Source organism: Ailuropoda melanoleuca, chromosome 9, assembly GCF_002007445.2.
Source record: "Ailuropoda melanoleuca isolate Jingjing chromosome 9, ASM200744v2, whole genome shotgun sequence".
Classification (NCBI taxonomy): Eukaryota; Metazoa; Chordata; class Mammalia; order Carnivora; family Ursidae; genus Ailuropoda; species Ailuropoda melanoleuca.
In genome coordinates this window covers 39,247,274-39,263,178 of record NC_048226.1, presented here as the reverse complement: position 1 = coordinate 39,263,178, position 15,905 = coordinate 39,247,274, and the positions used below count along the sequence as shown (strand labels likewise).

The following is a 15,905-nucleotide window of genomic DNA, read 5'->3' as shown; positions in this document are numbered from 1 at the left end:
TTCAAACTAGTCTCTGGCAAGCAAGATGGAACCATTATGATTGGTTTGGACTAGTCAGGGTCCACTCTTCTGGTCTGAGGCTGCAGCCACACTCCCCTGGAGCATATGACTGCCTAAACATCTGAACAAAATGTTGCTCCTTTTAGGAAGGAGAGGAGGGTGGATATTGGTTATATAACCAACAGTGTCTACTGCACTGGCTTTGGGGATGACACTTCAGTTGTATTATCAGCTTCAATATTTATGTTTCTATTTTGATTGTGTGGTAAGTTTTTCATTTATTCAGAAAAGTTGCAGATGTTTACAGTATTCTTCCCACCTCATTCTGTGAGGCCAGTATTACTCTAATACCAAAACCCAACAAAAAGTCACAAGGAGACTACAGACCAATATCTATTACGGATATGAACACAAAAATCCTAAACAAAATACCAGCTGAAAATAGCAACATATAAGAAGAATTATATACCATGACCAAGTGGGATTCATCTCAGGAATGCAAGGTTGGCTTAACATCCAGAAATTATTGTAAATTATTGTAATGCCCCATGTCAATAGAATAATCAAAGCCAAATGATTATATAAATAGATGCAAAAAAAAGCACTTGACAAAAATCCAACATCCTTTCATAACAAAACACTCAAACCTAGGAGTAGAGATTAATTTCCTCAACCTGATCAAAAGGCATCTATGAAAAACCCATAGCTAACATCATACTTGATGATAAAAGACTAGTGCTTTCCCTCATAAGATCGGGAACAAGACAAGAATACCCACTCATGCTACTTCTGTTCAACATTGTGCTAGAGGTTCTAACCGGATCAATTAGGCAAGAAAAAGAAAGGCATCCAGATTGGAAAGGAAGAAGTAAAACTCTATTCACAGATGACATGATCTATATAGAAAATGCTAAAGAATCTACTAAAGAATTATTAGAACTAATAAATGGGTTCAGCAGTGTTGCAGGCTACAAAATCAATATACAAAACTCAGTTGTGTATGTTTTGGAGGGAAAAAATCAGTTATTTTCTGTGCACTTGAGGTGAATAACCCAAAAGTGAACTTAGAACAATTCCATTTACAATAGCACTAAAAAGAATAAAATGCTTAGGAATAATTTTAACAGAAGAAGTACAAAACTTACTCTCTGAAAACCACAAAAGATTATTTAAAGAAATTGAAGATCCACATAAATGAAAACATACCTCATGTTCATAGATTAAGAGACCAAATGTTGTTGAGGTGGCAGTACTCCTCAACCTGGTCTTCAGATTCAGCACAGTCTGTTTCGGAATCTCAGCTGACTTCTCTCTGGAAGTTGACAAGCTGGGGCGCCTGGGTAGCGCAGTTGTTAAGCGTCTGCCTTCGGCTCAGGGCATGATCCCGGCGTTCCAGGATCGAGTCCCACATCGGGCTCCTCTGCTGGGAGCCTGCTTCTTCCTCTCCCACTCCCCTGCTGTGTTCCCTCTCTCGCTGGCTATCTATCTCTGTCACATAAATAAATAAAATTAAAAAAAAAAAAGTTGACAAGCTAAGTTGAAAATTTATATGGGGGCGCCTGGGTGGTTCGGTTAAGCATCTGCCTTTGGCTCAAGTAATGAACACAGGGTCCTGGGATCGAGCCCCACGTCGGCCTCCCTGCTCAGTGGGAGTCTGTTTCTCTCATGGCACCCCCCCCCACTTGTGCACATGCTCTCTCTCTCTTGCTCCCTCTCTTACAAAAATAAATAAAATCTTAAAAAAGAAAGAAAGAAAGAAAATTTATGTGGAATTGCCAGGGACCCAGAGTAGCAAAAAAAACAATCTTAAAGAACAAAGTAGGAGGACTCATACTTTCTGATTTCAAAACTTACTGCAAAGCCACAGTGATCAAGACAGTATGATATTGGCATTTATAGTCCTTAAATTTAGTACTTACTTTGGAGACCTAGGGATCAGTGGAATAGAATTGAGTGTCAAGAAATAAACCCATGGTCAACTGGTTTTTGACAAGAGTACCAAGACCATTCAATGGGGGAAAGAATAGCCTTTTCAGTAGTTGTGGTAGAACAACTGAATAGCTACAGGGAAAAGGATGAAGTTGATCTTATGACTTAAAATGGATCAGAGAACTAAGTGTAAGAACTAAAACGAATAAAACTTTTAGAAGAAGGCATAGGGTAAATATTTATGACCTTGGATTTGGCAGGGATTTTTAGATACGACATCAAAAGCATGAGCAACAACAACAAAAAAATAGATGCATTAGACTTCCTTAAATTTCATTAAAATTAAAAACTTGTGCTTTAGAGGACACTATCGAAAAGGTAAAAAGGCTGCAAAATGGAAGAAAATAGTTGCAAACATATAACCACTAAGGGACTTACATCTAGACTATACAAGGAGCTCCTATGACTCAATAGTAAGAAAGACAACTCAATTTAAGAAATGGGACAAGGATCTGAATAGGCATTTCTCCAAAAAAGACATATAAATGACTGATAAGCACATGAAAAGATGCTTCCCACATCTTTTCCATCAGGGAAATGCAAATCAAAACCACAATGAGAGACAGCTAGAATAAAAAATAATAAGTGCTGGCAAGGGTGTGGAGAAATCAGAACCCTCATGCACGCTGTTTGGAATGTAAAATGGTGCAGCCACTTTGGAAAACAGTTTGGCAGTTCCTCAAAATGCTAAACATAGAGTTACCAAATGACACAGCAATTTCACTTCTAAGGGAAATGAAAACAGGTCCATGCAAAAACTTGTACTTGAGTGTTTATAGGAGTGTTTCTCAAATAGCCAAAAAGTAGAAACAACCTAAGTGTCCACCACATGATGAATAAACGAAATGTGGTACATCCATACAGTGGAATGTTATTCAACCATAAAAAGGAATGAATATCTGATATTTGTTACAACTTGGATGAACCTAGAAAACTTTTTGCTAAGTGAAATAAACCAGACACAATAGGTGACAGTGTATGATTCCATTTATATGAAATATCCAGAAGATGTATTCCCATAAGGACAAAAAGCAGATTGGTGTTTGCCAGGGACTGGGGGGAGGGGAGAATGGAGAATAACTGCTTATGAGTATGAGGTTTCCTTTGATGATGAAATATTCTAAAATTAACAGTGGTGATGGTTGCACCTATCTGTAAGTATACTAAAAACCATGGTATTGTGTATTTAAATGGGTGAATTGTATGGTTTGTGCATTATATCTCAAGAAAGCTGTTTGAGGGGCGCCTGGGTGGCTCAGTCATTAAGCGTCTGCCTTTGGCTCAGGGCATGATCCTGGAGTCCTGGGATCGAGCCCCGCATCGGGCTTCTCCGCTGGGGAGCCTGCTTCTTCCTCTCCCACTCCCCCTGCTTGTGTTCCCTCTCTCACTGGCTGTCTTTCTTTCTGTCAAATAAATAAATAAAATCTTTTAAAAAGGGGGGGGGGCGCCTGGGTGGCGCAGTCGTTAAGTGTCTGCCTTCGGCTCAGGGCGTGATCCCAACATTCTGGGATCGAGCCCCACATCAGGCTCCTCTGCTGGGAGCCTGCTTCTTCCTCTCCCACTCCCCCTGCTTGTGTTCCCTCTCTCGCTGGCTGTCTCTCTATGTCAAATTAATAAATAAAATCTTAAAAAAAAAAGTTTAAAAAATGTTATCAGTATTTAAAGCTTCTCTTATAGTTTCAGAATAATTATAAATTAGTGATCCAGAAGTTTGAAGGAAAAAGTCAGAAATTCTTGTTTCATTGTGGAGTCAGTAATAATTATCTAAAATTCTATCCATTTTATTTGTCATGAATATAAAAGTTAGAAAAGTATGCCACCATTGCAGTAAGCTTTAAAATTCTACAGCCCCAATGGTTCTCTTGCATGTTCATCTGTTAGTATAAAACCGCTTTGTTTTAGTGAAATATGTGAACAGATGCATGTGAGCTTTGCCTTGCATATGTTTGAGGAGTTCAGTTGCTTTAGCAGAGCACAGTTTTACATGAGGAATCACGCGCAGGCCTAAATGCAAAAAGAAGGTCCATTCAGAGCATGCACAGAGATGCCAATGGGTGGCCTGCTTTAAGATTTGTGTAAAAAGGTATGTATGTATTTATAATGTGTATACTTTAATATATTATATATATGATACTTAGGATTTTTAAAAGTTTGAATATGTACATTTTTTGAGAAATAATTCACATACCTTTAAAATCCACTCTTAAAATTTGCAGTGGTTTTTATTCACAAAGTTGTGCAATATTGCACACCTTCCCTACTATCTAATTTTAGAACACTTTCATCACCTAAAAACTACCTATTAGCACTCATCACTCTCCCCTTCCCTAGCCCCTGACAACTAGGCATCCATTTCTGTCTCTATGTACTTACATATTGAAATTGTGCATTATTATTACTAAAATTGTAAACAGTTAAAAGTATCCAAGAGTTATAGGCAGTTTCAAAACAGTTTGAGTATGTATGTTTTACAGCAGTCACTTTAAATGGTTTAAATATTCCATATTTCTATTTTTATAATTAGTCAACTAATCCACCCCTTGTTGTCAGATATTCAGAAAGTTTCAGATATTTATTATAAACAATGCTGTGGTGAAAATCTTTGTAGCTAAATCTTCATGCTTATGATAATTTCTTTAAGATTAATTCCTAGAAGAGGTGTGGCTAGTTAAAATGTTAGGCTTAGTTTTAAATCTTGATATATATTGCCAGATAACTTTCCAGAAAGATTGTATCAATTTACATTCAAGCAGTAATGTAAGAAAGACTCAAAAAGTTGTAAAGTGTAATAATTTTTTTATGTATAGGGTGATACCTATCTCCCAATTAAATGTTTATTTGACTAATTTTGAAATTGTTTTCTACTTGAAATGTTACAAACTTTTCAGTCAACAAGAGTCATCATTTAAAAGTCAACCGTACTTGAAATATTTGCTCAAATTAGCAAAATTCCTATGGTACCAGTCTATATTCCAGGTTCTAAACAGAAGACTATTTAAATATATTTTATTCATTTGTTATAAGTTGCCTGTATTAAATTTAACTCTTAATTGTCCATAGAATGAATTAAAACTTTCAACTGTATCAAATTATCCATTATAGTTTTTTTTTTTAAGTTTTCCCCATAAATCTTGAAATAAGCCATTGTAATAGCCAAAAATGACTGGATTTTATTTTTGTCTTTATACAAAATATGTGTTGGAGGTGTTAATAGTGACATGACTTTCCTAACAGGCAGGAAATTCAGTCTAGATTGAGGAAGTGAGTTGGGTACAAGTATGGCGGCAGTAATGTCTAGACTGTGTTTAGGAAATCTTGAGTAATTGCTTGGAATTAAGATATGTAAAGGGGAAAATAGATAAAAAGGTTAAATTTGTGCCATAATAAATATTAAGTGGTTTTCTATATCTTCTTGGTAATAAAACATAGAAAGTGCTGTGTATCCAGTTTGATGAGAGGGTTAATTATTTCATGCTCTTTGGCATGCCCCCTTTTTAACCTTGATCATACAGGTTTATCAGCTAACTCCCACCCACCCCCCAGTCTTATAAGCTTTTTTAAAGAGAGATGATGGTGTACTGAATGGGGCATATCTCTTCCAGAAGTGTATGTCAGGGGTAGGGATATGGGGGGGAGGTTTGAGCATATACACACACCTTGCCTTATCATCCTCTGGCCAGTGGTTCCTAGATGATAATGGCAAATCCCAGATTCTCCTGGGAATTTGTCAAGGGATTCATGAATCCACATGTATTTGGAATAGTAAACTTAAAAATAAATCCCAAACATATATGTAGTAGTGTGTTTCAAATATAAGTTGTGATTAAGTGAAATTAAAGATAGCTACTGAACACACAATATCATTTTATATTTTCTCAATCAGTGGATGTGTTTTGTATCCTTTGCTGATAGTTGAAGCCACAAGAGACACAGGAAAGGCTCAGGGAAAAACAAAGTTTATAATACTCGGGTCCCAGAGACAGGAGACGGAGCACACCATGCAGGGCCACAGGGAAATCACCAGGAGGTCAGCAGGCAGAAGACGGGAATGAGAGGAGAGCATTAGGGCCACAGTCTTTGTTGGGGGTTCCCAGGGAGAGGCAAGACAGAATGAATGGTTTATGGTTGGCAGATTTAAATAATTTCGGTGGGCTGGGGTGCCTGGGTGGCTTAGTCATTAAGCGTCTGCCTTTGGCTCAGGGCGTGATCCCAGGGTCCTGGGATTGAGCCCTACATCAGGCTCCTCTGCTGGGAGCCTGCTTCTTCCTCTCCCACTTCCCCTGCTTGTGTTCCCTCTCTCGCTGGCTGTCTCTCTCTCTGTCAAATAAATAAATAAAAATCTTTAAAAAAATAAAATAAATAACTTCGGTGGGCTTTGGGCTGTAGGAGTGGTCCCTGGTTCCCTAGTAGCTGGCTTTGGATGATTAAGGCCTTGGAGAAAAGGATCTGTTGGAGAAGGTCTGGCTCTGGGTTAGTTCGTTTGCACATCAAGGCATGCTCCTGGCTGGGCCCGTTGCTGTCTCCAAGAATTGACTATCTCTAGGACAGGCAGTCTTTTTCCAGCTAGAATGGTTTCTTAAGATGTCAGAACATCATAATATGAAGATTTTTTAAAAATGCAATACAGGGTATCACAAGATTAACTTTTATCATGTGGGGGTATGCAAAGTATTTGATACTTAAGAAGATTAAACACCACCTATGCCAACCGTATCTCATTTCCTAAAAGAGTAAAATTGTGATCTAGACTATGCACCACTTTGGGCAAATTCCTGACTGGTTTAGTATTGTTAAATGCATGCCCGTTGTTGATGGAGATGACTGTAAATGGACTATTACCATTCGGTGGCTGCTGGCAAAAAATTGAAAAGGAGAGCATTATAGTTGGACTTCTTTTACTTAACAATAAGTTGTTTGTTTTGTTTTTTTTAATGTTCCTGACTGCCTTGTATTGTAACTGAGAGAAACTGGCAATTTAAGTAAGAGCTGGGTTGAGGGGTGCCTGAGTGGCTCAATCGGTTGAGTGTCCAACTTGTGATTTTGGCTCAGGTCATGATCTCAGAGTCCTGGGATTGAGCCCTGCTTAGGGCACCATGTTCAGTGGGGAGTCTGCTTGAGTTTCTCTTTCTCTGCCCCCCCCCCATTCATTTTCTCTCTTTCAAATAAATAAATCTTTAAAAAATAATAAGAGCTGGGTTGATAAACAGAGAGAGGAAAAGCCATTTTAAAGAATTTGAATCAAGCTTCTTATGCCTGATTATATTATCGAGCACTGCTTAAAGGGTGTTAGATGATCTTTAAAGGTTTGTAAATTTTAGTTAATAACTTCATTTAGTTAATAACTCTTGGTATGTCAGAGAACTGAATAAGAACGCCTTGGTGTCAAGTTGCTGGATTATCTTCATGCATACTATAGCTATCTGCTGTAATCTTTACAACTTTGTGTCCAGGTACTTTCCCATTTTCCAGGTGGAGGAAACTGAGGCTTTTAGAATGTAACTTGTATTAAGAGTCTGTGGTTAGGAAGGGTAGACCACAGATTTGAAACCATGATCACATAACCCAAAGCCTCTGCTCTCCTAGTCCAATTTTTGGAAGGTACTTATTTGCGTGAATTTCAGACTTAAGAGAATTCCAAACTTTAAGGAAAATTAGATGAAAATACTTTTTTGTATATTTTTTTATTGTGCTAAAATGTACCTAACATAGAATTTGTCATCTTAGCCATTTTTGGATGCACAATTCAGTGGCATTAAGTATATTCACAGTGTTCTACAACCATCACCATTATCTATTTCCTGAACTTTTTCATCATGCCACGCAGAGACTGTGTACCCATTAAACAATAACTTGCTCCCCTCTTTCCCCAGCTGGTGGTAACCTTTATTCTACTTTACGTCTCTATGAAGAAAAGATTTTTTTAGTGAGAGTACTGTTGATGTTAGATGATATAAGTTAGGTTTTATATTTCTTTGTAGAATGTTGGTTATAAATGCATTTCTTTTGAATAAGTACTATGTACTTCAATGCAAATTAAAAGTTATTTTTGTCTTTTTAATTCTTTGTCTATTCTATTTTAAACAAAGCATTATAATTATATATGCTAAGTACAGAAGCCTTCGTGTTCTCTTCATTTTATTAAATGTAAACAATTGGTGTTAATTTAAGAGAAAGTAGCTCTTTTCTCTGAACCTTAATAAGCTGCTTTTATACATTGTTCTAGTTAGAGCTCCTTGAGGTAGTATTAATTAATCTTAACTGCCTTTGCAGTCAAGTTCATCAAAATTGTAGCAAATCCAAAATATGGGAATCTTTTTGCCAGCCTACTTAAATTTGTATTGTGTTCTAGCTGATGGTTGTTAAATTACATATGATTTGATTCAAGCTATTTTTTTTAATGAACATAGGATGTAATTATTACCCATTGTGTATTCCATTAGTAATAGTTACTAGGATGTGCTCTATACTTTGGTCAGACCCTGGACTTTGTTCTTTTTTGTTCCATATACCCATGTGGTTGTGAAAAATCCAAAGCTCAGGTTCACCTCCTCTACCTTACACTTTGACCTTGAAATGAAAGCCAGCTTCAGTACTCTGCTTACCTTCGTGCATTCCTGCTTTTACATAGTTTTTGCCTGAGTATTCCTTATATCCTTAACAGGCTATGGATTCATTTCAGTAGATATTTTCTACATTTTCCACTATGTTCAGTTTTCAGTGGTAGGATCAGCTCTCTGAACTAGACCACCATTGGAAATGAAGGTGTTGTAAGAGACGTTGACAAGAAATTCATTCACTCCACCTAGTAAATAATATAGTAGGAACATAGGTTTTGTCTTGGTTAGCTGTTGTTTATCTCAATGACTTCTTCCAAATCAGTGTCAGTTACAGAACTGGATGGAAGAGGTTTTAATATTAGCTGCCATGTCTTGCTTTCATCTTCTAAAGAGACTAACGGAGCCTAGATCAGGGAGAGCTGAACCAAAAAATCTTTCTCTAGCCTAGGTCTGTAAAAAACTCTGAGTCCTAAAAGGGGATTTGGTTTGAGATTTGTTGAGTAGTGGCTTTCTTGTCACTTGCTTTTTGTACTGTATTCAAAGCTGTTTCTTACTGGCTTTAAAATTACTGAGGTGTAAGAGGGAAAGGAGTGTTATTTGCATATATGTGGGAGGGAATCAGATTGGGAGGGCGGTGCTATTTGAATGATACCATTTGTACAGTTTGGCTTTTTGCCTTCCTGGTCAACTCCTGCTTGTGAGCCTTAAGATTTGGTTTTAACCATCTTCTCTTCTCTCATTTGGTAATTTTACTATATGGTCTTGATTAACAGACAATTACTCCCAGATCCCTCTCTCCAGCCCACTTCTCTCAAAGAAGTTCATTGAGCTTCTTTGACATCTGGGTTGGTAATTCTTACCAAATTTGGAAGACGTTTAGGTAATTTCCACTGATCTCTTTTTCTACAGTGTTTAGTCTGCTGTTAAGGTCAACTGAATTTTGCAGTGTAGATATTGTATTTATCAGCTATAAGTAATCCATTTTTTAAACAAAGTTTTAATTTCTTTTTTCATTGTGTGTATGTTTTCCTTTAAATCTTTGGATATATTGTAATAAGATTTTAGAAGTTCTTTTCTTCTAATTCCATTATCTTTATCATTTCTGGGTTTGTTTTTATTGACTGTTTATATCCCTTGGATTGGGTTACCTTTTCTCATTTATTCTCTTAATTTGTAATTTTATTTGTTATTCTTAAAAGAGTGTTGAGTTTTGATCTGACAGGTAATTGAATCCTTTTTGGCATTTATGAGCTTTGTTAGTGTGGGTCTAAAACAGTGTTGTTTAATAGAATTTTCTGCATTGATGGGCTAGTTTTGCCCTTCTCCTAAGGTATGGCATTTCTGGGGTCTCTGTGGAATGTCCCAGGTATTTTGTGAGCACTCTTTACCATGGTTGGTTGGGGCTCATGTCTCCCAGCTCCCCTGTAGTAATTCTTCCCCTGGTCATTCTCCTGGCCTCATGGAATCTCATACTACACATAACTAGCTTAATATTTAGCCAGAGACTCAAGGAGACCCACTTTCAGCCTTTTGGAGCCCATTTTCTTTACACTTTTCCTCTCTGGTACTCTGCCCTACAAATTCAACTGCCTTAGCCTCCCTGAACTCCAGTCTCTGGTTCAATTATACTACTGTGGAATTTTGGAATTGGCAGAGGATTGGAAGGTGAGTTGTTCTGGCCTCTCTCGCAGCCTCCTTGACAGAGGTTTCTTTGAGGCAGCTCTTTTCAATTTACATGGCTCAAATTGTAGAAAGTTCTTAGATAGTAATACCAAGTCAAATTCTGTTTTCCACAAACTTATTGCCCGTTGGTCTTACTTCCACCTTCTGCAGTTTCACAGAATAAAGCTAAACCCCTTAGATTATTTTACTTTATCTCATAGCTGTTTAACACCTGTTCTGTCCCTCTTTTTATTTTTTTGCACAAAGCATCTCAGTTCATAATACTATTATCCCTTATGTATATTATTCTTACTGTATTTTCAAATGTCGTGTATGTATGCATCTTCCAGTGTGATATTCAGAACTGAACTGAGTCTTACAAATGTGGTCTGTACTGGGACTAGTGGAACATCCTTGATCTGGATACTTATCTGTCAGTGCCTTTAATTACTGTCTCTTATGAACTTAGAGATTAAACATCCTGACCTTTTTTAAGTTATTTGTAATTAGGCATGCTGGTTTATCCTTTGCATTTTACATGCAGATTGATATGCATTTGTCTGATCTGCACCCCAGTAAATGAGCTGTGGAACAAGACAAGTTCAGATATAAAGTTCTGTTAGTTACCTCTACTTGTTTGGTATCAAGTACTTAATCTCTGGGTATGTTGGTTTAGTCAGCTAGGAGTCTGCCTAACCGTAGTATGGGGCTCACATTGATCTGTTTTGTTTAAGGTTACCACCAGAGACTCAGCGTGCAGCTCTGCTGAAGTTAAGGTGTCCCATCTTTGTGACATTCTCCTGGTCTAATAATATAATAGTAGCCTTACACTTGCAGTGTGCACACTTAATGCTCCTTTTTTAAGCACACACTCTACAGATCTACACTACTGTTTTTTCCTTCTAAAAATTGTAACTACTTCCATAATTTTTAATATATTATGAACAGTGGTTCAATAAGCAAGTCCCTAAGTTCTTTTAATGTCAGAAGATAGTTGTCTGTAACAGAAAACTTGAATGTTTGTGTCAAAGTGCTTTTACTGTTTCCTCCATACCAGGACAAATCACATGCCTGCTGTCATCAACTACTGAGATACTATATAACAAAAAACTTAATTCAGAGCTCTAAATCAGTATGCCACACAGGTGTTAATTGACTGGTAAGATTCCCATGTTACCATAGTTTTAAGGTATTTTTTGTTATTGAAGCTTATTTTTTTGGTCAGTTTCATATCTCTTGAAATTCATTCTATTTGAAGAATAAGAAGCCCTGATATGTGGATTTTAGTGAAAGAAATGAACAAAAAAACCTGCTTTGCTTTATTATTTGCTATTAAAATTGGCTGGAATTCAAAATGATAAAAGCACAATTAGAAGGTTTTGACTATAGTGTTCACATTTTTCTATTATAAATTTTGTTATAGTTTTCCACAGACACAACATTTGTATAAAGAACTCTGGGATAGGCTATTTTGGTCCATGAGAATCCAAAATTATAGACACTGATGTCAATGCAGATGAGGTTAGCCTAATTTGGTCAAGGGAAGGACATGCTGAGTCTCTATATGGATAGCTAAAGGCTATTGCCAAGATTGACAGGTGTCCTGTGGGCGGCAGAGAGCCCCAGGAATAAAATTTGCACTTGGATTACTTCTCTAAAACACAATGATCAAAGTCATGTCTTTTCTTTCTATTGATCACAATTTTAAAATAGTGAGGTCTGCTTTTAATACTTTCATTTTTCACATATTAGTTTTATTAGCCCTAGAAAGGTAAGAAGTTTTATAATTTCTCCTTAAAGTATCAAATTCTGTTTTTGAAAGCTTAGTTGTATCTTGTGCACTGATTTTTCTAGTATAGTCTAATTTTTTTTTGTTACTCTGCCATGTTTCACTAAGGGGGAGGTGAGAAAAGTTAATGTAAAAGGATACATTTGTTATTAGTGTAAAAGACACAGCTATTTCTTTAAGGAGTTATAAGTTACATGATTCAATCTGGAAAGATTAATTTTTAGGAAAATTTCCTATGAAGTAAACATAATGTAAAGGAGTATTCATGCTAATTTGATAACAGCTTTTGCTTTTATTTCATCTTACTGAAATATTTTTATTATTAAAGGAAGTCTTTATAACTGATACACATAAATTAGTGGTAAAATTTCATATCTCAAGATAAAAAAATTTAAAGCTAATAGGTCAATGCCATTAAAGTTAAATAAATGTACTGTTTTAAGAAAAAAATTGCATTGCCTGGGATTTTTGTAAGATTTGAGTGATGTGCTTGCAGCATTAGCAATGATCTATGAGGTTTTTTAGGCATAAATTCAATAGCTGTTTCTGTTCAAATAGAGAATTTTCTAATCTGGGAGGATCGTGTCTTGATTCTCTCTGTATTTCACTGTCAGACATAGAGTACAAATTTAAGAAGATACTGGGGAAACCACTTAAGGGAGCCAACCTGTTCACTAGTGTGAAAAATGGAAGCCAAGGCCCTCCCTCTCCTACAGCTCAGAAAATGTTTCTGAGGGCCCTAGGCAAGCGCAGCGCAGATTCCCTTCATGGACCATTGTGTTTTCAGTTAAGTCTGTTGCTGGGTTGAAACTGGAGTGTATTGGTCAGTATCATTCTTAAGTCTTAAATATTAATTCTGATTTGGCTAAAATTTATTGTGAGCCTACTATGAGCAAGGTATTCTTGTATAGATGTTGTCTAAGTCCTATGAAGGTGAAGAAAATAAGGCCCAGCTTGTCCAGGGTCACTTAGCTCTTGGCAGTAAAGCTGGGAAATAAACCCAGGCTCTTGTCTCTAAACCCAGTAGTTTTAAGGTAGTGGAAGTGAACTCCACAGAAATTCACTTAAATGAGAGAACTTTCGGACTGCCTTTCTTACATGCTTTTTTCCCCCTCTCTTAATACTTTGGCTCAATTCTGATTCTTTCCTTTTTTCCCTGATCTTTCTTTTTTGGACTACATGAAAGTGCAGATGCTTGAGCTCACCTTTAATCAAAAAGACTTTCATAAAAATATTTAAGTACTGTACCGAAAACAGCAATCTTGTATTTGCTTCTCGAAATTTGACTCGTTAAGCAGCTGATTGGAAAGGAAGTGTGAAAATGGGAAGTACTCCTGGGCTGAGCATCATGGTAATGGGCTAACTCGGGAGTGTGCAGCCTGGCTAGAGCAACAGATAGCGGCCTCAAGCCCGAGTTAGCCCCCAGCCCAGGCTGAACGGCCCTCACCCATGGCCGCCAGCATTGCTCCTGAGACTCGTGCTAAGACGCATTCTGCTGCTCGGTCCTGTTCCTGGGCATCCTTTCAGCTTGGTTACTGGAGCCCTCTAGAACACAGAATAATGAAAGACCCTGACAATCTCCTGTCACACCTCATTTCCTGACAAAAAAGTCTTCTTGGTTTGTGCAAGGATTGCATTATGGCTTGTTGCTTCAGTAGCACGAAGAGCTATACATAATGTATAAGGTAGAGTGAGAAATTTACGACCATGTGTTATGAACGGTTTCAATTTAGGAAAATTTTGATTTAGATCTGCTAATTTAATTTATGCTTCTTTTTGACAGGTCTAGAATTAGCTTTTCTTTTAAATAAACTCTTTGTACTGAGGATTGGATCATGGAAATAGCATTACGTTAGTATTGGACCTGTTTGGGATGTTTCAAATACTTTAGAACCATCCTTTGTGGACCGTTGCCATGCAGATGCCTCTGTCTTGTCACGGACTGCAGTCTCTGACAGTCTTGTCACATCCCGAGTATTTCTCCAGCCAGCCCCCCGCCTTCATCTCTAGCACCCAGCACAGGCTCGTCGCCCCTGTCCTGGACCTCTGCAGTGGCCACCCAGCTGCCCGTCCAGTCCCTCCCCCACAGCTGTCTTTGACCAAAACCCGCGGAAGTTCTTTAGGTTGGGATTAGCTTTCAGGATGAAGGTAAAACACCTTCGCACGGCCTCCACTTTGACTTGCCCTGCTTTCCAGCCTTCCCTGGTCATCCTGTCTCTTCTTACCTTGCTTTGTTTCTAGTGCCTTGGCCGTCACACATTGTTGTGTCTGCCCCGATCGTTCTTCCCGTCCTCTTCATGAGCTGTGGGAAGAAGTCCCTCTCCTCTGAATGAGGTCAGATCCAGACTGTGTCGGCCGTCCCCACTTCACTCTACTTGTTTGTTACAGTTGCAGTATTATATTTATGGTTGTAGACTTTGATTAGAGTAGACTCTGACTAAACTGTGAGCTTCACAAGTGCAGGAGCCATTTCTTTTTCTGCTGGAGGATTGTGCCCCTGGCGTCTAGCGCAGGGCCTGGTACATAGTAGAAGCTTAACAAATATTTGCAGAATACTTGAATGAAAGTTTCATGAAAGGCTTTCTCAGCAGTACTGCCTGCAACCTGCTGGCTGCTGTGAGGTCACAGAGGTGGGTGAATGTAGGCACACTTTGCCATTAGTCACCAGCCAAGAGAAGAAGGCAACGTGTACCAAAAATATTGTAATATAAGCTAGATGGCAATTAGGACTTAGAAATAATATACTTTTAATTTTCTGAAAATGCACCGTTAGACTGGCCTTTGCAGTAATCTAAAATGAGTGAATTGCAGTGTTAAATAGGGCAGACAGTATTTATAAATGACTCTAACGTTCATAAAGTAATCCTCGTCCTAAAAGAAATAAAAAGTTGAACAAATTCAGTGTTAAAAGTTGAAAAGATAGACTAAAATGCATTAATATTTTTAAGTGCCAGGACATTATACCTGTGAAGCTGGTCTCTGTGAAAGAAATGAGGAAATTTTGTGTATTGCTAAACATTTTTTGAAAGTTCTGTCCAAGCACTCTGAGTATTGAGATGTAGAAGTGTTTGGGGCTAGCCTGAGACTTCTCTTGTGTGTAGTTTGTGAGACTGTTAGGTCAGCCCTCACTCAGGTTTGTTTCCTTTCCTCTTCCAACATGACTTGTGCTGTTCTACCCCAGCCCTGGGGTTGTGGCACGAAGCACGCACTGAGGAGGAAGGCTGGCTGGCAGCGCGTTCTCAGAGTCAGGTGACCGTTGTTTGAAGGCAGCTGCTTGAGGTTCAAGGCAGTCAGTGTCCCCTCTCTTCTGCCTCGGGACAGCTGGTTATTATCAAACTCGTAACTAGTCTTCCTTGCTTATTGCCTGCTGGGAGAGGAGGGAGATTATGTGGTGGGCTTTTGATTGATCCAATGGGAATTACATTGATCTGGTGTCTGGCCGTGGTTCTTCTCAAGTGGATCGCCTCTAAGGTAGGCCATCTTTATTTTTAGGATTGTGACATTAATCATCAGTTTATGTATTTGGTTGGAATAGAAATGCTAGGAGTTTCTTCTTTTGCTTCAGTTTTTATTTCTCTGATTAAAAAAGCTATGAATTTTACCTGTCGGCTGAAAAGCTTGATTGTAGTTAAGTGTGGACTTTTTTTTCTTTTCCCTCCTTATTTCTCCTTTCAAGGGCTTTTTAGGGTATCATTCCTCGGTATCCAAGTAGCTTCCCTCAGTATCATTCCCTTAAAGAAGTTTTATGATTAAAGAAATACACCTTTTAAGATTAAATAATTATTAATTTATACTTTTGGTGTACATATTTTAAATATTCTTTTTGGAGATAAAGAATTTACTAATACTTAAAGGTTAAATGTGTAGTTGTTGAGCATTTCTAAAGTTATGAACTTTTTAAAAACTAA

General features: G+C 37.8%; 1 protein-coding gene across 5 annotated transcripts in view; it reads left to right on the top strand.

Moving 5' to 3' along the window:
• Window positions 1-15,905, top strand: part of PDE7A (phosphodiesterase 7A) — a 114,269-nt gene that overhangs the window by 32,847 nt on the left and 65,517 nt on the right. The window contains exon 1 of one of the 5 annotated variants that reach the window (XM_019796543.2): window positions 15,055-15,468. The exons of the other annotated variants lie outside the window; for them this stretch is intronic. Within the exon in view, the coding sequence (XP_019652102.1) occupies window positions 15,409-15,468 (60 nt within the window). The 5' untranslated portion in view covers window positions 15,055-15,408. Of the gene's footprint in view, window positions 1-15,054; window positions 15,469-15,905 lie in introns of those variants that run through there. 5 annotated transcript variants of the gene reach the window in all.